Source organism: Hyla sarda, chromosome 7 (assembly GCF_029499605.1).
Source record: "Hyla sarda isolate aHylSar1 chromosome 7, aHylSar1.hap1, whole genome shotgun sequence".
Taxonomy (NCBI): Eukaryota; Metazoa; Chordata; class Amphibia; order Anura; family Hylidae; genus Hyla; species Hyla sarda.
The window spans coordinates 169936029-169959689 of record NC_079195.1 but is presented as its reverse complement, the minus strand read 5'-3'; the positions used below and the strand labels follow the sequence as shown (position 1 = coordinate 169959689).

At 41.3% G+C, this 23661-nt stretch overlaps 2 protein-coding genes across 3 annotated transcripts in view; one reads left to right on the top strand and one right to left on the bottom strand.

Moving 5' to 3' along the window:
* Positions 1-15949, top strand: part of AP3M1 (adaptor related protein complex 3 subunit mu 1) — a 64727-nt gene extending 48778 nt beyond the window's left edge. Inside the window, exons 5-9 of the mRNA XM_056531261.1 lie at positions 1080-1165; positions 2678-2811; positions 12108-12315; positions 13802-13946; positions 14911-15949. Of these exons, the coding sequence (XP_056387236.1) occupies positions 1080-1165; positions 2678-2811; positions 12108-12315; positions 13802-13946; positions 14911-15011 (674 nt within the window). The 3' untranslated portion in view covers positions 15012-15949. The remainder of the gene's footprint in view (positions 1-1079; positions 1166-2677; positions 2812-12107; positions 12316-13801; positions 13947-14910) is intronic.
* A 3753-nt stretch (positions 15950-19702) lies between these two features.
* VCL (vinculin) overlaps positions 19703-23661 on the bottom strand; it is an 86120-nt gene continuing 82161 nt past the window's right edge. For both annotated transcript variants that reach the window (XM_056531259.1, XM_056531260.1), the window contains 3 exons: positions 22190-22393; positions 21176-21280; positions 19703-20493 (listed from right to left, as the gene is read on the bottom strand). In XM_056531259.1, coding sequence (XP_056387234.1) covers positions 20347-20493; positions 21176-21280; positions 22190-22393 — 456 coding nt within the window. In that variant the 3' untranslated portion in view covers positions 19703-20346. The remainder of the gene's footprint in view (positions 20494-21175; positions 21281-22189; positions 22394-23661) is intronic.

The following is a 23661-nucleotide window of genomic DNA, read 5'->3' as shown; positions in this document are numbered from 1 at the left end:
CTGATGGTCATCCGGAGGGCCACTCCTGCATCCAAACACCAAAGTTCCAAGGCCACAGCACCAGTAATGGAAGACTCAGTATATTGTGCAAAGAGCTGTAGTTTTATTGGTTCCCTATGTGCAACATTTCGGCTACATAACTTATATGTAATATGTGTACAAACATAACGGTCACTATTCATATAAGAAGAAGCACGGCACTGCGGTATTGGTGGAAATAAACGTGTTGGATATGCGTTGGTGTAGCTAGATGCTGCTGGTGGTGCTCTGACACAATGAGATATTCATATATTCCAAGAGAAGAGAAAGAAATCGGCAACTCACCATTCAGCTGGTATGTTCTTCTTTTATTGAAGCATACTCACATGAATATAACAAAGGGAGAGGGTAGTGGGGGGATAGTGATATGCGACCGAGCTCCTGTTTCGCACACTAAGTGTGCTTCCTCCGGCCATGATGGCCGGAGGAAGCACACTTAGTGTGCGAAACAGGAGCTCGGTCGCATATCACTATCCCCCCACTACCCTCTCCCTTTGTTATATTCATGTGAGTATGCTTCAATAAAAGAACATACCAGCTGAATGGTGAGTTGCCGATTTCTTTCTCTTCTCTTGGAATATAACGGTCACTATGTTTACTGTCTGATATCACCTCCCCTCAATTTCTATTGGAGGTATATGTTTTAACTTGCAATTTTGCACACCTTTGTATTATCCAATGAATGAATGAATGGGATTATTTGTATCTCTCTCTCCCCCCCCCCCCCCCCCCCCCTCTCGCGCTGTCTCGCTCTTTGCACATTACTTCCATTACTGGTGCTGTGACCTTGGAACTTTGTAATATGGACATTAAACATAGTATTACATTAAACTTGACACTAATCCCTGTATAGCTACGGGTTTCTTTTTATACCTTGTTTTCTGCTGACATATCTGCTTTAAAATGCTGATGAATATCGTCATGGGTTTATCAAGATTAGAGTGTATTCATAATGTGCACATCACTATATAACTCAAATAATGGACCATATATTGATTTTTTAATAAGTGCTAGTTAACTTTACCTCTCTTTCTTGCCAGGTTCCACTGTGTTTGCAGAGATTCAGGGAGTCATTGATGCTTGTGTGAAGCTGACTGGGATGCCTGATCTTACGTTGTCATTTATGGTACAAAAATAAACTAAAAAGTGATAACTTTCTTACAGTAGTGACTTCATCTTTAACTGGTATACATACTAATAGCAGGGTAAAGCACCAATGTCTAAATGGTGTGGGTTCAACCATTGGTGGCAGAGTTGCTAGGCATGTTGGGCCAACAGGAAACAGTGCCATGTCATTTTTTAGTGCCACTTTGTTCTAGCAATTGGGAAAGGCAACAGCAGTGGCACAACCCCCATCAACTTAACTCCTTAATGTGTAACAGCCAGAATCCTGATAATGAGAAATGTGCACCAGTGGTTGGATCTGGAGGAATTGTTCTTTTTAGTTCTGCATTGCAAACAATTAAAATGGTGCTGGGAATGGAAACTTGGAGAAATGTCTTTTTTTATTCCAATGTTAAAGCATAGATCATAGGAAACAAAAATGACTATATATGTTACTTACTAGGTCATGCGGATGCTTTACATGTCTTTTTTTATGTGTCTAGCTTCTGTATTTGGTTTACAAATCCCTCCATTCTGCTGCACACTCATTAGGACATCCACTGCTCAGGAAGGGGCGTGTCAGGGGCAAGCATCAAGCCTGCTCTCACTCACCATGCATTCACTTCCTACCAGAGTCTGCTGTACAGTGCTGGGTCTCTTCATCCAATCACTGCAGGCAGCACAAAAAACCCTATTCTGTTTTCGGACAGGAGTCTGATAGACAGAACATTAGTGAGCGCAGAGGAGTGCTAGTTCCACCCTCACCTACTGGACATTGTCCAAGCTGTTGCTTCAGCGGGGACAAAGATAATGCTGCAGCTGGACCGGATCTGGATGGTATGGAGACCCCCAATGTTTTTTTTTTATAAAAAGGAGAACATTTTTATATGAAGTATATTAGAGAGGTTAATTTTTGATAAGATGTACAACAAAGTTTTTGATTCTGACAGCGCTCATTTAAGTTGCACTTGCAAGTAGAACCCTGCAATACAGACAGATACATTGATTTATCTCTCTAATAATATTTATAATTTTTGTTATTTAAATTGCCACTGTTTACAGAAACCATTTTTATATAACATTGTGTATTTTTGCATTGTGTATTTTTGTTTAAAAAAAAATTATGTCCATGCAGCTAATGCCTGTGTGTCTTGGCTGTGACAAAATATATGAAGTGTGGGCGGGACAAGCAGGGTTCTGTGCTGTGTCCTGAGGCTCTGTGACGGGTCACCAGCTCACACGGTAGGCTGATTGACAAACCAGGAGCCTGTACAGAGCCCTACTTGTCCTGCCCACGCTTCCTGGATTTTGTCTCTGCACAGAGACATACAGGCAATAGCCAAAAATATACACATTTTTTAACCAACATTTATTACAAATGTACATATAATGTTATTATCTACATTATATAAAAAGTTTTTGCCAATGACAATGCCTATATAAATAAATAAAATAAAGGTGTATTCCATCCTTATTTCAAGTGTTTGGGAAATTTTAGCATTATGTAGAAGTAATATTTTTACCTTATTCCCAGAATCCTAGGCTTTTGGATGATGTCAGCTTCCACCCATGTGTCCGATTCAAGCGCTGGGAGGCTGAGCGAGTTCTGTCCTTCATCCCCCCTGATGGTAATTTCCGGCTGATGTCATATCGTGTGAGCTCACAAAAGTAGGTACCTGTCATTACAAACTATGTCTGGAAGTTGAAAAACTAAAAAGTAGTGGAGCTCACAATATATAAGATACAAGGTTAAAGGGGTTCTCCACTGCCCTCCACAGCGGTCGCGCCCCCATCCCATAGACTTTCGTTGAGGGGGCGGGTGTGACGTCACAAAGGGGCGGGCGTGGCGTCACGAAGGGGCTTGCTGTATGGAGCGGTCAGCTGACTGCAGATAAGCTGACCTGATGCAGAGCGCGCACTCCTTTAGGGTGCGTTCACACGCTATTACTAGCAGCGGGTTGCCCACTGCGAGTTACGCTACCATTGATTTAAACGGGTCCACAGACAGTCCGCAATAGTGTCAGTATTGCGAACTGTCCGTGGACCCATTCAAATGAATGGTAGCGTTACTCACAGCGGGTTTCCCGCAGCGGGAAACCCGTTGCTAGTTACTAGCGTATGAACGCACCCTTAAACTTGCAAACTTGTAAAACTTGCTAATGTCCCCGAATACAGAGTCCCGATGGATAAGGGTATAGCGTATGGGTATTACCCTCCTGTTTGTCTCCTCAATATCCAACTGATCTCACAGGTGTGCAGAAATATAAGTGCCGCAACTCCAGAAGTCGCACTGTGTGTAGGATCCAAGCCTGGATAGCCGATTTTTCATTAAAAATTCACTAAACGCGTTTCGGGGTACAAAAGGATATAACCTAACCCCTTCCTCAGAGGTATAAATGGAGACAGTTTTATATATATATTTTATGCCAATCTGATTAGGTCACCTGTATGTTGACCTCATCCAAACTAAAACCTGGTATGGGTTATATCCCAGGAGACAAAGAAAACATGTGATGGAATGGAAGGTAGAAAGTATTACAGAATTAAGGTAGACAACTAAAACTCTGACAATAGTGTGAATATGGATCAAAAAAGCATTATAACTGAAAAAAATATAAAATAAAAATAAATGAAAAATCAAAAAAATCTAAAAAAAATACATAGAAATAAAAATAAAATCAAAATACATATCAACTGAGATCTACCATTCTAAGACACAGCCTTCTTGTGAGACCCTTAACCTGTAGAGTCACAATAGATGGGATGGAATACGCCAAGTGGGAACGTCTCAGGTATCAAACAACGGGGCGGACCCCCAAAGCGGAGACCAACCCACTACAAAAAAACTAAAATTTCAAGACTTGCATTTAAACCTCTTGGTTCCAGACTCGCCCCCCCCCCCCCAAATTATCAGCCCAGCGCTGCGCTGTCCCCATTGTGGGAACTACTCACATCAACCGCAATCGCTGCCCTCCTCGTCCTCCTGTTTGTTGCGGGCCGCTGGCGCTGACACTCTATACTGTATGCTGTATTCCTATGCCCAGGCTGCAAAAGATAAACAAAATAAACTTTAACGCACCTTCCTACGTTGGCCTTACGCTCTTCCTGGGGACGGGAAAGTCGGAGAGCCTTCAGCCTATCACTGGCCGCAGCGATGTTCCGCCTCGGCCGGTGATAGGCTGAGCCCACTGTCATGTAAGAAGCCAGCCAGCTTCTTACATGAAAGTGGGCTCAACCGATCACCGGCTGAGGCGGAACATCACTGCGGCTGGTGATAGTCTGACGGCTCTCCGATGTTCACATCCCCAGGAAGCAGGTCTGGACCGACAGGGAAGGTGAAAGTTTATTTTGTTTATCTTTTGCAGCCTGGGCATAGGGATACAGTGTACAGTATAGAGTGTCAGCGCCGATGGCCCGCAACAAACAGGAGGACGAGGAGGCCAGCCTTTGCAGGCGACGTGAATTTTACCCCGATGGGGGCAACGCTGAGCTGATAATTAATTGGAGGGGGGGGGCAGAACAGCGCTCGCGGGTCACATATGATTAGTTCCCCGATGTGGGGACAGCGCATCACTGGGTTGTTAATTAATTCGTTCCCGAGGGGGAGGGGCCCAACCGGTATTGCAGTATGGGAAAAATTCATATTGTGCAGCACAAAAATTTCGGTATTCGGTATGAACCGGTATACCGCCTACACTATTCGGGGATTTGGTGTAAATTATTATTAGCTTTTCTGGGAGTGAACCCCCTATTATTTTGTCCTTTTTGATTAAATGCCAATGTCTGGCAAAAAAAATGTCAATACGTTTTATGTTCTTTATTGAAAGGTAATATGATTTTGGTTGTTGATCGTCTGCCCTAATTTGGATCTCTCGATACTCAAAAAAAAAATGCCCTATTCAACTAATTTACCTGACATAAGGACTGGGATAATTCTTCTCCAGAAATTGAGAGGTTAATGTTTTAGCTTCCTCTTGAAACTGGGGGTCCACCGTACAATTGTGTTTCAATCTTCTAAATTGACCGGTGGGGACATTAGTCAACTACCGGGGTAAATGGCAACTGTCAAACTCCCGTACCACAGTTTTATGGTTATCTAGCGTGTTTGTAGCAAGTTTAGCACTTTTGTAATTCACATGTTATACATCTGTCCACAGCATTTATGTTTTTTACTGACCTCTTTTCTGTGACGGAAGTTCAGTAGTTTTTCTGGTTGCTTTTGACTGTTGTTCACACCTCGGAGCATGTTTGTTCACTGTTGTGGACAAGACATCAGTGTTGCAGGCGTTGCTGTTTTTTCTTTTCCTGCAATGGTTTCGCCCCTTTTCCACACGCCTTTAATGAATATTAATTGAATTGTTGGGGAGGATGGATGTCTCCTCCCACTGTCAGCCAGTCCTGCGCCTGGCTCACAATGTACGTAACTCCTTCCCCGCCATGAGGACCGTGCGCCCGCAGGGGAAATCAGGGGTATCAGCTATCACGATTCCCCCTGCTGGCGCATTGTCAGATTCTCACCCGTAGTCCCCACATTAGGGAATAAATTGTCAGCCGCAGCGCGCTGTCCTCACATTAGGGAACACATTAGGCAACTAATGATATGTGACCCGCGGGCACCGCTCTCGCTCTCCTTCTCCCCCCCAATGAATTGTCAGCCACAGCGCTGTCCCCACATTAGGGAACTAAGCATATGTGACCCGCGGGCGCTGCTCTGCTTCCTGCCCTTCCACTTCTCTCTCACCCCCCCCCCCCCCCCAAAGCAAGGGTTAAACAACATTTGTACTGCTAAATTTTCCATATTCCAGTGCCCGGCTGCAAAAATAAACAACATAAATTCTGACTCACCTTCCTGCGTTCCCCCATTGCTATGGTAACGGCCTCACTGTCACAGGAACGTGGCACAGCCGTCAGCCTATCACAGGCCGCAGCGATGTCCCGCCTCCGCCGGTGATAGGCTGAGCGCACTGTCATGTAAGATGCTGTACAGGGCGCTCAGCCTATCACCGGCCGAGGCAGACATCGCTGCGGCCGGTGATAGGCTGACTGCTGTGTGACGTTCTCGTGACTGTGAGGCCATTACCATAGCAACAGGGGGACGGCTCCTTACATGACAATATGCTCAGCCTATCACCGGCCGCAGCGATGTCCCGCCTCCGCCGGTGATGTAAGGTATCAAAGGTGTCAAAGATAGAGACACAGAGAATATACAATTTTAAAAGTCTGGAACCAAGAGGTTTAAATGCAAGTCTTGAAATTTTTGTTTTTTTATAGTGGGTTGGTCTCCGCTTTCGGGGTCCGCCCCTTTGTTTGGTAGATTCCATCCCATCTATTATGACTCTGCAGGGTCTCACAAGAGAGGTCTCACAAGAGGTCTCACAAGAAGGCTGTGTCTTAGAATGATAGATCTCAGTTGATATGTATTTTGATTTCATTTTTATTTCTATGTATTTTTATTTTCATAATTTTTTTCCATTTATTATTATTTGTATTTTATACTCATTTTATTTTATGTTTTATTTATTTTTATTTATTAATTTTTTATTTGTATTTTATACTTATTTTATGTTTTATTTATTTATTAAAAAAATTTAATTTTTCATTTATAATGCTTTATTGATCCATATTCACACTATTGTCAGAGTTTTAGTTGTCTACCTTCCATTCCATCACGTTTTCTTTGTCTCCTGGGATATAACCCATTCCAGGTTTTAGTTTGGATGAGGTCAATACAGGTGACCTAATGGAGCCAGTTTTTTATATATTTTATACCAATGAGGAAGGGGTTAGGTTATATCCTTTTGTACCCCGAAACGCGTTTGTTGAATTTTTAACGAAAAATCGTCTATCTGGGCTTGGATCCTACACACACTTATATTTCTGCACACCTGTGAGATCAGTTGGATATTGAGGAGACAAACAGAAGGGTAATACCCATACTCTTATATACCCTTATCCATCAGGACTCTGTATTTGGGGACATTAGTAAGTTTTGCAAGTTTAAAGGAGTGCGCGCTCTACATCCGGTCAGCTGATCTGCAGTCAGCTGACCGCTACATACAAGCTCGCCAGCGTGTACGGCCGCATTGAGCTGCAAGAACTACCGCAGGCTGGAGCAAGAATGACAAACTGTCACAGGTGGGATCTGCACCGGACGACGTGGAGCGGTGAGTGGCACATAGTGCCAACGCTAGTGCACTTTCTCCTGCAGGTCGGCACACTGAACTCCGGGAACAGTCCTGTGTAACATATACCATATATGGCTCAAAGTGTTTAACTGTATGATAAATTTGGTGTTCCACGTGGAACTCTGCTGGTTCCCCAACGGACAATATAGGAATGTCCCTGTTTTATTTCTAGGTGTAATCCTTGTTGGCCTTTCCACAGTGCTCTCTGCTGACACCTGATGCCTTTATCAGGAACTGTCCAGAGCATGAAAAATCCCCATAGCAAACCTATGCTGCTCTGGACAGTTCCTGACACGGACAGAGGTGTCAGCAGAGAGCACTGTGGACAAGACAAAAAATAAATTAAAAAATAAAATTTCTTCTGTTGCATACAGCTGCTAATAACTACTGGAAGGATTAAGATTTTTAAATAGAAGTAATTTACAAAACTTTCTGGCACCAGTTCATTTAAAAAAATAAAGTTTGCCACCCGAGTACCCCTTTAACTTGTTAAGGACCAAGGGCATACCTGTACGACCTGGGTCCTTACCCTTTCTATAAGCCCCGCCTTATAGAAAGGGAAAGGACCCAGGACGTATAGGACCCAGGACATACAAGGACCCAGAACGTACACTGCGGGTCAGACCTGGCCTCTAACAACGGCAGGGACACATGGCTAATAGCGTGCGGCACTGATCGCGGTGCCGCATGCTGTTAACCCTTTAGACGCGGCGTTCAAAGTTGATTGCCGCGTCGAAAGTGAAACTAAACTACCCCCGGCTAGCCACGATGTTGTGGCGTCCCGAACAACTGTAGCACACAAGGAGGGTCCCCTTACCTGCCTCCTGGTGTCCGATCACCGAATGACTGCTCAGTGCCTGAGATCCAGGCATGAGCAGTGAAGCAGCAGAATCATTGATCAATGGTTTCCAATGAGAAACCATTGATCAATGTAAATGATCAGTGTGTGCAGTGTTAAACATTGCAAAAAAAAAGTGAAATAAAAAGCTTATGATCATTTAACCCATTCCCTAATAAAAGTTTGAATCACCCCCCTTTTCCCATAAAAAAAAAAAAAAACCAGTGTAAATAAAAATAAAATAAACATATGTGGTATCACAGAGTGAGGAAATGTCAGAATTATAAAAATATATAGTTAATTAATCCGCATGGTCAATGGCGTACGAGCAAAAAAATTGTCCAAAATAGCGTATTTTTGGTCAGTTTTTATATCATGAAAAAAAATGAATAAAAAGCGATAAATTATACTGCTAAAAAACTTCAGATCACGGCGCAAAAAATGAGCCCTCATACTACCCCGTTCCCCAAAAAATAAAAATTTATAGAGGTCAGAAGATGACAATGTTAAACATATTCATTTTCTTGCATGTAGTTATGATTTTTTTCCAGAAGTACAACAAAATCAAACCTATATAACTAGGGTATCATTTTAATTGCATGGACCTACAGAATAAAGAGAAGGTGTAATTTTTACTGAAAAATTTACTGCGTAGAGACGGAAGCCCCCAAAATTTACAAAATAGTTTTTTCTTAAATTTTGTCGCACAATTATTATTTTTTTCCGTTGGGTTATAGATTTTTGGGTAAAACGACTGATGCCATTACAAAGTAGAATTGGTGGCGCAAAAAATAAGCCATAATATGGATTTTTAGGTGCAAAATTGAAAGAATTATGATTTTTTAAAGGTAAGGAGGAAAAAATGAAAGTGCAAAAACGGAAAAAAACATGGTCCTTAACCCCTACAGGACCCATGACGTAACGTTACATCCGACACCCTGGGTCTTAAGGACCAAGGACGTACAGTTACGTCATGGGCAGTTCTGGTCCCCGCTGTGCGCCAGGCGGGGATCGGACCGGGATGCCTGCTAAAATCATTCAGCAGGCATCCTGTGCAAATGCCCAGGGAAAAGTTGGGGCTACACCAGCTTGTTAGTGTAAAAAAAAGTAAAAAATTTACACTAACATTCTGGTGTTGCCCTATACTTTTTATTTTCACAAGCATTAAAAGGAAAAAAAGACCCCCAAAATTTGTAACACAATTTCTCCTGAGTACAGAAATACCCCATATGTAGGCGTAAAATGCTCTGCAGGCACACAACAAGGCAACAAGTACATTTGAGGCCTAAATTGGTGATTTGCACAGGGGTGGCTGATTTTACAGCGGTTCTGACATAAACGCAAAAAAATAAATACCCACATGTGATCCCATTTTGGAAACTACACCCCTCACGTAATGTAATAAGGGGTACAGTGAGCATTTACGCCCCACAGGTGTCTGACAGATTTTTGGAACAGTGGTCCGTGAAAATGAAAAATTAAATTTTTCATTTGCACAGCCCACTGTTCCAAAGATCTGTCAAACGCCAGTGGGTTAAAAATACACTACACTACTGTGGTCAACCACGGTTTTAGGTCCGGTTGTAAAAGCGCATACGGCGCAAAAATGAGCCGACCGGACCGAACGTTTCACTCCGGTCGGCTCATTGAAATGAATGACATACGGGAGCGCATACGGTCACATACGGGAGCGCGAGCTTTTAGCTCCCCCCTGCCGTATGCGCTCCCGTATGGGACAAAACGTAGTGTGAACCCAGCCTTACACAGTACAATACTATAGATGGACTGGGGGGGGGGGGGGGGGGGCTTTTATGTGACAATGGTTTTTCAAGGTACGAGCGTAAATAAAACAAACAGCAGCAGCACATGAAGAAGGGGGTTACAACACCAAGCACTGATTTTGCAGAGAAGCTCCTTTCCCCTCCCCTTTATACTTCTCAGCAACAATGCAGCGCTGTGGACATACAACAGTAGGAAGACTGGTATTTACATAAGGGAGAGTGGCATTAAACTTTGGCAAGATATGAGAGGAAGCATTGACCTTTCAGGCAGTGTGGATCATTTTCAGCAGGCTGACTGTCTCAGCTTGTAGGGACAAAGCCCATTCTCTCCTGCAGAGAGCACATTTTAAGCCCCACGCCTAGTTCCTGGAGTAAGAAGTCATTTTTAATTAATGTTCGGAATCACATCAGTTACCATTGAAATGGCCACTGCAGGGCAAATGTGTGGCTTTCCCTGGCCATAATATCTGATAGCTGGCGTGAAAGAAGCAGTAAGTAGCTGGCCTTTTTTTAAAATGCTTTTTTCTTGAGATGTTTCCTCTTAAAATGTTTGTTACCATAGATAGTTCTGTATTACAAGATTTAATGCTTTGGAGAGTTTTGACATGGATTGAGATTTGCAGGTAAATACAACCAACCTACAAATACATTCTAGACTAAAGCCACTTCAAACCTAAAAATTCAGAATGGAGTATGGAGGAAATTTATCAAAACTTTTTGTAGAATAGTGGTAGGTGCCCATAGCGAACAGATATTTTCTTTCATTTTTCAGAGGCCTGTTTAAAAATGAAAATGCTATGAGCAACTGAACCTTTCTTCTTTTTTGATAAATCTCCCCCTGTGGCTTTATTCACAACATCTTTTCTCCATCCTTGAAGCAGGGCATTTATGCTGTGCCTGTCGAAAAAGCGGACAAAAATCACATTTGGCACAAGCTCCAGCTGTGCGCAAAATTATGCGACTTTTGGGCATTTTGTGTCCCCAAAAGAGGAGGCATGGACACCCTGCACACTTAATTTATTGCCAATTACAATCTGTGAAAGGGGCATACCACACTAGAAACATGTTGCTACTTAACCGATTCCCCACATTTTGTGTTCCTATAGTGTTTTTAAAGGGGTATTTAGGGGATAAGATGTCTGATCATGGGGGGCCCGCCGCTGGGACCCCCCACGATCTCCCTGCAGCAGAAGGGTTATCACGCCACGACCCCTCCATTCATTTCTATGGTAGGGGGCGTAACGGCCGCAATGCCCCCTCCCATAGACATGATTGGAGGGGGCGTGTCAAAACTGCAGACGCATGCGCATAGAATGCGGGCTGCTGCAGGGCGATCACGGGAGGTCCCAGCGGCAGACATCTTATCCCCTATCCTTTCAATAGGGGATAAGATGTTTTTGCCCGCAATACCCCTTTAATTTGTTTAAAAGAAGTGAGGTTTTATGCAAGCAAGCTGAATTAAATATTATGTCAATTCCCTAACATCCACTTCACTGGACTTTATGCACCCTCAAAGTCAGTTTGTAATGTTACTGTACCACGTTAAAGACTTTTTGTGTGTCATATGTATATAATCCCTTAAAGAGTACCTGTCATGATCTTGTTGAATTTTATAATCCTCCCAGTTCAATGCCCCATAATGATAAACCATCCCCTGCCTTTATTTTTTTTATTATTTTTATTGTTTTTTAGTTTACTACCTTGATATTGCTCTGTATTTTCTGCTCAGATTCAGAGACTGGGAAGGAGTGTTACCTAGCAGATGTGACATCATCTAAAGCCATACGGGTAGAACTTCCTCCCTCACTCTGCTACACACAGCCCATAGCAGTTCAGTGTGAGATGAGCTATGATTGGATAAGGCTGCACCCCCCCCCCCCCATTTCCTGCTTTTGGACTTCTGCCAGGCCAACAGGAGTCCAAAGTCTGTGAAAGAGATGGGGGGGGGGGGAAATGTGCTCTGGACAAGTAGGGCAACACCTAATGGCAGTTTTTTTAAACACAAATAAAACATAGAAAACTTTATTTTATTTTTTTTAAACAAAGTACATTAGAAAGATTTTTTATTTACCACGAGGAGTGCAATATCAAAAATTTGTTTTAACGATAGTGCCTATTTAACATATTTTCTCCTATCCTTTTTTTTTTTTTTTTTTTTAGCTTGGTTGCAATTCCGGTATACATAAAACACAACATAAGCTTTCAGGAGAACAGTTCAAGTGGAAGATTTGATATTACTGTGGGTCCCAAGCAGAACATGGGTAAAACTGTGGAAAGCATTGTGCTGACTATTCACATGCCTAAAGCTATCCTGAACATGAACCTCACACCAACACAGGGTACTTACACATTCGATCCTGTTACCAAAGTAAGTCTTTCTTTAAAAAAAAAAAAATTTTTCTCAATCTGTTAAGTATTTACATAAGAGAAGTCCGAGGGGAGTGAGCCTATCAGGGGATGGAAGGAATATAAATGTAACATTTTATCTCTTAGATTTACAGTGAAACCTCTTTGAACGGACCACCCAAATTTGAACAAAATAGTTGTTTATGAGGGTAATTCTCTCAAAAGAAATATGTATTACTGGTTAAAGTGTCTAATAAAGTTGGTAAGCATGTACAGCATACAAATAATAGTGAACGAGACAAAAAAAAAAAAAAATTTTATCATGCGTTTAAAATGACTTTCAGAATGGTACGCCCTCTCATTTCTTGCCCTAGCGCAGCTCCCCATCAGAGTTCCCTACGTCATTTATAGTTGACAGAATAATGTCCCATCTCGATCCTAGTCGACAGCATGGCTGCCTGTTGATGGACTTCCTTTATAACAAGGTTCTCTCCATTCTCACTCCTGGAGCTCCACTCCTGACTACCTAGCCATATAACCAACGATGATGCAACGGCGACGCTGCCGGCCAAAGACACGTGACTAGGTGAGAGGAGCTCCCCCGCCCAGGGGACTACTTGTGGGCGTGGCGGGGAGCAGTTTATAAGTTCATATCCTCACCAGCCCTGGGAGCAGGAGCGTCCCCCGAGGATGTTGAGGATTAAGATTTTACCCTATATAAGGCTTTACCAAGCATTATTTAGGGTAAAATCTGATGAGTGGTTCCCTTTTAAAGGCAATTTCTTTTACTACTTTAAGTATTTAGGGCCATTTTTTTAAGTGTAAATAGTTAACAAATAAAAAAGTCAAAAGGCATAAATGACTATAAACAACTATGTGCTAACATAAAAATGGATGACAAAAAGGCCCAAAAAAGTGTGTTTAAAAAAAAGTGTGTTTAAACATTGTCTGTAAACGTAAAGCTAGTCATATGTTCTTTCAGCAGATACTTATCTCATCCTTCCTTATGAACCATTGGCATGGCTGATTATTCATTTGTTGTCTATGGGGAGGAGAGAGGTAAGCCTCAGCCACATAGCTCTGGCGCCGGTGGTGTGAAGAAAACATCACCGGCTTATCCCTCCAAGGAAATGGTTAGGCTGCAAAAATCCACCACGCTCAGGCCTTCTCTCCACTGACATAATCTGTTGGTGCAGAATCAGAAGGCAGCCATACAGTTTAGAGAGTCAGTGGGTTCGGCCGGAGGTGTATAGGCATTTTAAACCATGCTGTGAGGCACCATGTTTACCTACAGCTGCACCAAATGTATCAACAATGTATAAATTAAACTTAGTTTATCCTGGTTAACACTAATGTGTCATGTTGTGCAGATTCTACAGAAAATCCACTTTGTTTGACTATGGCTTTAAAGTGGTTTCAAGCAATTGTGCATTTACATACAGCCATATTAGTTACATTAACGTATACTTATAGTGGCTTTGTCAAACTGCCTTGTGTGTTATTATCAGGTGCTTACCTGGGACATTGGCAAGATAACTACACAGAAGCTACCTAATCTCAAAGGAAATGTTTCCCTCCAGTCTGGTGCCCCAAAACCAGAGGAAAACCCAAGTTTAAACATCAACTTCAAGATCCAGCAGTTTGCTATCTCAGGTATGTACCTTGGCAAACTTCATTTTTCCCAGTAACCATATTTTAACAATCTTGTTCCATCAGCCGTGATAGACAAATTGAATTGAGTGGCACATGTGCAACCACTGCTCCATTTATGTGGTGGTGATAGGAGGCTAATTTTATTTTGTACGTTTTCTCAGGCTGGTAATTTTCTCTCAAGATTAGACTTGTCCCTAGAGTTTATCAGAGTGACCTTGTGAGATTTGTGTTTACCAAAAAATTTCTCATTTAATAATGAAATATAGAAAAATTCATTCTGACCTTCATTGCAATTCAATTTCAGGTGGCTTTGAGTTTACTCTGCCTAAGGCCAGTTTCATACAGGCATATTTTGGAAGCAAGTCCTGGCCTGACCATGGGTCTGATAACCGGAACTTAATGCCTGTCAGTTCGGGTCATCAGACCTACAGTCAAGCTGGGGCTTGTGCACATGATACGGACACATAGATTGGAATGCAACTTTTATTTGTAGAGCCTTGAGCTAGGCAAAAGTGCACATTCTATTTCAGTATAGAATGGGTATAAATTTTTGCTATAAACCTCTAGCAGATGTCTATTTCCTACATGAACAGTAATTAGGCATATTAAAAGGAGTTATCAAGGAATAGAAAAAGAGCTAATTTCTTCCATTAACAGCAACTCACCTGTTGTCAGGGTTTCTGTGCTATTACAAGTTTGGCTTCATTAATTTCAATGGAACTGAGCTGCAATGCCACACACACAACCTGTGGAACTATTTTTCTATTTCTGGATCACCCCTTTAATGTCCAATATGCATTATCACTCTCCCTGCTCAACATCTGCCGTAAAACTGTCAAATGGACACCATGCACACACCATCAGCCAATCTGGATAAAATTGGTGGGTTCAGCTGAATTTTACATTTATGGATATGCTTTAGAAATACAGGGATTTTCATACTGCTTTCATTGCCTTTCTCCAGGACTAAAAGTAAATCGATTGGATATGTATGGGGAGCGGTACAAGCCTTTCAAGGGAGTGAAATATCTTACCAAAGCAGGAAAATATCAAGTGCGCACATAACACATGTTGTGCTTCCATCGAGGAGAAGCAGGCAAGGCAAATTCTACCTATGACCTAGAACTTTGAAATATTTGTCTTTTCCAATTGTTTTTGCTTTGCCTAAAAAGCAGAAATATAAACACTTATTATACAGAGGTCCTAGGAGATGTCAGCTGCTAAGATACGAAATATAAAAAGGGAACAATCTGGACTATTCCAGAAAGGGACCACAGAATTTTTCATTATGTGGAGTAGGATAGCATTAGGCCTCCTCTTCATAATGAAACAGTAACACATGGAGGGGTCTCTAGAGTCTCCTCAATGATAAGTAAGTTAGGAATATATCTGCCATTGTTGTCAGTGTATTTATTTTACAATACAAATAGCAGCTGTTCATATCAATGTTTTGAAAACCCCAAAATACCCAGTAAAGCAATTGTGTATTCCATACCTCCAGAGTAACCAGTTCTGTTCTACTGAGGCCAAGTATACATCGTAGCAATCAGTTCAGACTGGATCTCTAACACTTGTTCTTCCTCGTGTATCACAATACTAAAGTGCTTTAATTGAACTATTGAGAGACAGACATTAAAGTAGTGACAATTATGTATGGGGATATATTATTGTTGGTAATGAATAGTCTTTGTTATTCCTGCCTCTCTTCCAAGTTAAATGCCTTAATCCTTTCGATGACAGAATACATGTCAGTGAAAGGCGTTATTTCACCAGTGCCATCAGCAACAGCTGGTATACAATCATATTGGAAAAGGTTATTTTTCCTTTTTTTTTTTTTTATCTGTGTTATCACAATTGGTGCCATTGTGTATTTAATGAGGGCTTATTTATCACTGCTTCATGTTTATGTGAAGATGTAAGCCAAAGTGAGAATCTCCTTGTAATACAATTTGGGTATAAAATGTACTCATTTCTAAATAAAGACAAAATACATATATATTCACTACAGAACTGATGTCTCATTTATGTCTTAATAAATTTACCATCAAGTACATAACTGCTTACCATGAAAACATAGGATAAGTATTGTAAATGACTGGCCTCAAGTAAGATTGCTTTGGGTCTTTCTTGCACATAGGAGGGAATTTATCACTTCCTGTACTAGGGCAGAGTGACAACATTGTGCAAAATTTTTACTCAAGCTTCAGTTCTGGGCATATATTTGGCGCAAAGTGTGAGTTTACACAACAGTGTGCAAACAGGGCTTGCGCAAAAAATTTAACAAATCTGCACTAGCTTACAGAATAATTTTACCAATAGTGTTTCCTTTTGTTCCCACAAAGGTCCTTTACTGGCCTTTCAGATTGATATAAATTAAACCAAGTTAAAAACAAAGAACTTTTGGTGTGACAACTGGTTCATGTTCTTACGGCAGTTTTTAGACATTTGAAGCATGTAAATCTGTGTTTATTGCCCAGGTCAAGAAGATGTTCATAAGTTTACACAACTACATCTCTACACTCACTTATTCTGATATTTTAAAGGGAAATTGACAGCTGGTTCAACCGAACCTTATACACAGGGTTATTGTGCAGGTGAAATGGATTAAAATGAGAATGTCATTAGCATCAGACCCTAATACTACTTATATAAACGCTGCTGTTTAGGAGGTACATCTAATTTTAATCCAGTCAAATGTGCAGCTTTGCCCTGATCCCACCAACATTTAAATAGAGATGCTTTTGGAAACACATTACATTATTGGAAACCTCCAACATAGACTCACTTTTGCTTTGTTTAACTTTAAATGATTATAGCATTAAAAGGAGAACTCCAGAATATAAAAATTGTCCTCCATACTGCCGGCAGAAAAAAAAAAAAAGATTTACATACCTTCCTTCGCTCCCCCGTGGCATCCAGTAACTGGCTCCAGTCTCCGCCACGATCCTCTTCATGTTCGGCAAGTCATACTGCGCTCAGCCAATCACCGGCCACAGTGAAGTCCCGACTCGGTCGGCAATAGGCTGAGTGGAAGTGAGAGAACGCTTCAAGACACAAATCTTCACTACACCGGCACCTGCTGCCGGGGCCAAAAAACGTCACACTGCTATCTCCTATCGCCGGCCGAGCCGGGACTTCGCTGCGGCCGGTTATTGGCTGAGCTTAGTATGACTCGCCGACCACCACGAAGAGGATCACGGCGGAGACCGGAGACTGTTACCGGAGGCCCCAGGGAGCGAAGGAAGGTATGTACATCTTTATTTTTTTACTGCCGGCAGTATGGTGGACAATTTTTATATTCTGGAGTTCTCCTTTAACTATTAATGAAAAATATAAACAGAATAAAGAGTAGTTATAAATTGATGTCCTTTACATGAAATGTTTACAAACAACAAAACGATAAGGGCCCAGATTTATCAAACTGTGTGAGAGAAAAAGTGGAGGGATTTTCCCACAGAAACCAATCACAGCTCAGCTAACGAGCTCTGGTAAAGTGAAAGCTGAGCTGTGATTGGTCGCTTTGGGAAAATCACTCCACTTTTTCTCTCACGCAGTTTGATAAATCTGGGCCAAGTTGTTTAAAATACTTTAGCTGAGGATCAGGTTGAAGTTCACATTAGGACAGTCTTCACTCTTGACAGCTGAAGTCAGTTTATATTGCCTAGTGAGCCATGCACTAGACAGCAGTGCCGAAACTGTGGGAATCACAGACCAGGTGATCAAAACTACAGCCGTCATTTAGTTTGGTCTGGACAAATTTAGTTCTCAGCCAAAACCTGATCTGTTAAGTGGGGTTTTGGCTGAGGTTATGGTAGTTTTTCTACAGTTCTTATGTTTTTACGGCTCAAGCAATATTTATCTTAATGTGCTCATAAAGATTAGATTTGTTTTTGTGTATATATAAACAAAACACAACAACATTCATTTCAGTATACAAATTATTTATTGGTTTGTACTAACAACAATGTGTCCCAGGACATAGTGCAGCCCAATTGTTCCTTCACCCCCCTACTCATTGAAGGGCTTTCTTAACAGCTAATAATTGACTAACATAAGAGCTAAATTGTTGAACACGTTTGCATGTCTGATAGAGTGGCTACATTGAGTGTCATAACTGGAGCAGTCTTGTTTTCACTTCACTTTTCACAATTGCTCTGAAAACAAAATCCAATAAATCTTTGGCTTGCACCAATAGTAGATGAACAAGAGATAAAAGGCAATATGGCATTTTTGTTCAAATAAAAATACAAAATCTTGATTCACACAGTGTAAGTAAGGACTATGCACAAGAACAACGCAAGAGTTGGCTGAATAAGGAGGAAGTTCTAGGGATTCCTTGTGGCCACCAATACCATTATCCCTGTGACTTTTCTGATGAATTGCTGCGTATGTGCATATCTTGTCATAATGTGAGGAGAAGGTAGGAGATGTAAAAGGCAACTCTATTGAAACATTCAGAATAATAAGCTGTAGAAACATTCTAGTGTCCTGTATGATGTCAGTTCCTACTAGAGGCCTCCACTTGCTACTGATGTGGCACATCAGTACAGAATACTTATAGTTTAAGGCATAGTAAAGGTAAAGATGTAACATAATGCTACATGTAGCAGTGTTTATAAGGCAATCTGTAAAACATTTACAAATCCTATCAGACTTAACACTTTCCCCAGAGTGTACAAAAGAAAAAAAAAAAAAATTAGTCAAGGAAGAATTGTGTTAATTTAGTAGTACATATATAACAAGTGATGTCCAAAACTCAAGCATACAGGTGAGGCTATCAGAGGATATGATGATCAAGCTTGGATAAAACCAGCAACAGCATTTTGGGCAAATTGTTTTAATGTAAACGTCAATATAAAATGTTCTGTAGGCAAATCAAAATGATCACCATGCCACTTGTAAATGAAATGGACACACAAGTGTTGAGGACCTTATTTAATACTACCATGTTCCCTTAAAGGGTAGGCAATATCACTGCTGTACAATTCCTCATACATGAGAGCAGGCAGCAGCATAGTGACAGAGCTTAAAGGGGTATTCCGGGCAAAAACATTTTATCCCCTATCCAAAGGATAGGGAATAAGATGTCTGATCACGAGGGGGGCCCGCTACTGAGACTCCCTGCGATCTCCCTGCAGCACCCGCATTCTGTGCGGGTGCTGAATCTCCCGTTTCGGAAACCTCCGGGTTTCCGGGACTGGGGACGTGATGTCACGCTACGCCCCATCCATTCATGTCTATGGGACATAGACATGAATGGAGGGGGCGTGGCGTGACATCACGTCCCCAGTCCCGGAAACCCGGAGGTGTCCGAAACTAGAGACTCACTCCCCGCATAGAATGCGGATGCTGCAGGGAGATCGCGGGGGGGGGGGGGGGGGGGGTGTGGGCTGGGTCTCAGCAGCGCGCCCCCCCCCCCCCCCCGCGCGATCAGACATCTTATCCCCTATCCTAAAATGTTTTTGCCCAGAATACCCCTTTAACCTTATTAGGTCACAGGAACCTTGAGCAGCAAAAACCTGTGCACAGTGTGCTATACAACACCATTGAATCAGGTACACTATCATAAAATCCAACATCCTGCCTTGAATGGATCTGTTCACTGGGAATATAAGTTCAGGTTATGTTGATGGAGCAAGAGTTGGACTGGCCCAGATCTCAAAGTGTACCAATGCCATACAGGTGTTTTGGATGCCTGCAGACTCATGATGTTCATAAAGCAACATTTAGGATTTATATAGACTTATATATATCACTATTTTTTTTATAGATTTTAAGTAACCTGGAAATCACAAAACTCCCACCATTATTGTTGCCATTTGTTGGTTTAAAAAGATGAAAGTTCTGTACATTCATCTCACTGCTCTGCTTACCATCTAAAAAAGTCATTTCACACACCTTTGATTTCTCTGCATAGTTCAGAAAAAAGAAAAGTAGGGATGCCAGCCTTGCATGATGAAAATAGCACCAAAAACACCAAAGTTTAAAAGAAAGAGTGGGATAGCAGCTGCTTAGTGTTCTATTTGATAGTGATGCCAATATTATACTATAAATACTGGATGTGCTCAGTAAAATATAAAGGCAAAGTATGAATGCAGGTGAACTGAAAATAAAAATAAGCATCAGATCAGGTAATGAGAAATGTTGTATTGCACATGGACTGGTCTCTCCCAAAATGAAACCACAAACATTAATTAGTGAGGTTTCTCAATGGTAAAGAAATGTACTGTGTGGAAACCTATGAAAATAAGTGAGTTAAGCTATTTACTGACGGATTAGCCCACAAAAAAGCTAGATGCTTGGTAAAAAAAAAAGAATCCACATCAGTCTGTATAATTACACAGTATTCGTGTGCTCTGTACAATACGGAGTGGCTAGATTGGTTCCCGGGCACAAAGGATTACTGGTACCATGGGGTTTTACGAGCCCAACGAAGTGCGAATCCAGCGTCTGTACGGATCTTGATTGATGCAGCTTCAGCCTCTCTCACAGTCTCTTTCACAGACTGCATTAGGTTCTGTGCATTATGGACAAGCATTTCTGTTGCCTGTAAACAAAGTTAGACATTCACAGAAAAATAATAATTAAAATTTTCCACCAACCAGAAATATTCTTAGATAGCATTTTTTAGGACAGTGTGTTGAAATGTAGGTGGGATGCCTCTTTAGGCTGGTTTTACACATGTATAATGGCTGGTTCTTATCACTTTTTCTCCCATACAGGAGCGCATAAGGCAGGGGAGAGCTAAAACCTCGCGCTCCAGTATGCCTTTCTATGCGCTCCCGTATGTAATTCATTTCAATGAGCCGGTGGGAGCGAATCGTTTGGTCCGGTCGGCTCATTTTTGCGCCGTATATGCTTTTTCCCCGCACCTAAAACTGTGGTCAACCACGGTTTTAGGTCCAGTTGTAAAAGCGCATACGGCGCAAAAATGGGCCGACCGGACCGAATGTTTCACTCCGGCTGGCTCATTGAAATGAATTACATACAGGACCGCATAGAAAGGCATACTGGAGCGTGAGGTTTTAGCTCTCCCCTGCCGTATGCGCTCCCATATGGAAGAAAACGTGATGTGAACCCAGCCTAACACAGCCCCAACACCCTACTTAACCGTAGGACTGACAACATGAACTGTCAGGTCAGGACTTTTGGCAGTAATACAAATGCACAAAAGCAAATTACACCCATGTGAAACTGGCCTTAATCCAGATTCTTTTCCCATATCTTACCTGTTCAGACTCTTCATCACTGATGTTGGTCCTTCCCAACATAGTCGCCTTGACCGTACTAAGGATCTTCAGCTGAGTGCTGATGGTTGGGATCCTTTCACAGACCTGTGGGAGAGAAAAGCATTTCTGTGATAAGGTTCTACAATCCTAACTAATGGATAGGTTAATAAATCAACTTGAGGTGTGGCCACTGTTTCTTACTGCAGTCACTGGATGTACTAAATGTAGATTTTACCACATTGCATTCAAGAGTCACAACATAAAGAAGTAACTTAACAGCACTCACCAAGTATATAAAATTCCAAATCCTTTGTTTATTGTACACCACAAATGGTCAAGAGTGCACAAGAAATGACGGTCACTCTGCTCTGCCTCTGAACCTTCAACCATGCGTCTTGTACAATGCTAAGAGCTACAGACACTGTTGAAGTATACAAGCAAACTGTACCTTTCCTGGAGCTGATGGTGGTTGCCAAATTTATATACCTGCCTTTTCATTTCTCAGGCAAGTGTCAAGGAGGTGTGGTTAAGCTGTTCAAGTGCCACAGGCTGGAACACTTACTCACTTGTCCTTAACACAGAACCCCTTCTTAACTGATTAAAAGAGCCCTGTACATCAGTTAAGTAGGCAACCACCATCAGCTCTAGGAAATATAAAGTTTGCTTTTATACTTTAACAGCTCTCCAATGGTGTCTGCAGCTATTAGCCACAATTAGAGCTGACAAATTATCTTTAACCAAAATCCCAGAATGCCTCTGTGTGAAACAGGAAGCCCTGACTCCACATGGGCATAATACACATCTGTGCATGATGTAGATAGTTTTGACTTTACTACACAAGTGGTTACTTGGAGAAAATGAACTGGAGAGATCATATTCCTTCAGGCCAAAATACAGCTCCAACAACAGAATACAAGAAAGGATTGTTATCTTTGTCTTGTTTTAATTTGACTTTACTTCTTACAAACATTGTTGATTTTAAAAGCTTTTTATAGAAATTGACTTGTCATTTACCTGAAGCAAGTTCGTTTTGATCCTCTTATCTGTGCATTGTTTAGCCACTTCCTTAGCCAACTTAGTCACCTCATCTGAAGCTTTAGCAATATCCTTGGCACACTGAATTAGGGCCCTCTTGTTCCCGCTGCCTCCTCTTACAAGTCGAGACATCTCTGCCATGAGCAGAGCCATGCGCTTAGCTGCTGCGATGATGTCATTACCCTAAAACATTGAGACAGGGTAGGGATGTTAGAGGAAAAACAGAAAGGGCACTTTGCCAGTATGTGGGATTACCCATTTCTTTTTGATAGGCAGCAATGAGCAAAGTAACCTCAGGAAAAAAAAAAATCTGAAGCATTTTGTCATTTTATAGCATTTAAAAAAAAAAAAAAAAATAAATAAAAACAGATCCATATTCCATTTCCTGTTAGCAAAATAAAATAGATGGAATATTAAAAAGTGCTTAATGTTCATGTGCTCTCAATGGCTTATGCAGGGGCCTTAGTCAGCGTGCAGATAGGTGGCTGTCCGAGCATTAGACCTAACAGATGCCAGATCCCCTTCCTGGATTTTCAATTTGCCATTTTTAAGATGCAGGATTAGATGCCACAAACTAAGATTATTATCAAATGTTTATGATAAATAATTCTAGAATTTTTCTGCAAACCATTGAGCGACACATGAATTAGTCTTGCACGATGGTAGTTACCTGCAGGTTGCAAACATATGTATTTTCCAGACAACGCATAGTTAAATCAGTGACACGCAACACTGACACAAAACATACAGAAGTGTGCACAGGATGTTGCCTGGACAATTCAGTAGAATGGAATAGTCTTTAACATAGCATATAAACAGCCGGCCATTTACACACCAGTGCTTTCTTGCAAAACTGTACCATATGGAAACTTACAGGCCGTTGGTTAGTACCAAACACAGCATTTACTATCATGCATTGGTGACAATGGTTAGTATGTACACGAAGTGTAAAGTGGAAGAGTCTCTGCATTCAAAACCCCTAGATACAGGTCAAGCACAGCTACCCAAAAAAGCCATCACCATCAAGAACATTAATACTATGTTTATAGGGAATACTATCACTTCTGAGCCAATCCATCAGTATTTCGAATAGACCATATCTAATAATTTTATTTAGTTTATCACTGTGTAAAAAACATAATGTATCTTGTGCTCCAACTGCACATACTTTCAGTATCTTTGCTTGCTGTGAAAGAATGGAAACAAAGGCTGAAAAAAAAAAACATTTTAAAGTCCTATCAGAGCTCGTTTGTCAAAAACTGCACATGATTAGTTATAAAGGTGTGTGTATATGTATGTGTGTGTGTGTGTGTATATAATACTTTGCATAAAACTAGAAAACCATTTTTAGTTACACAATTCCCAAGTACTAGTTCTTATGCCTATGTTCACACTGAGGAATTCACAAAGAATAATTTTTGTCAGGAAATTGTTGACTTCTGTCATTTTAT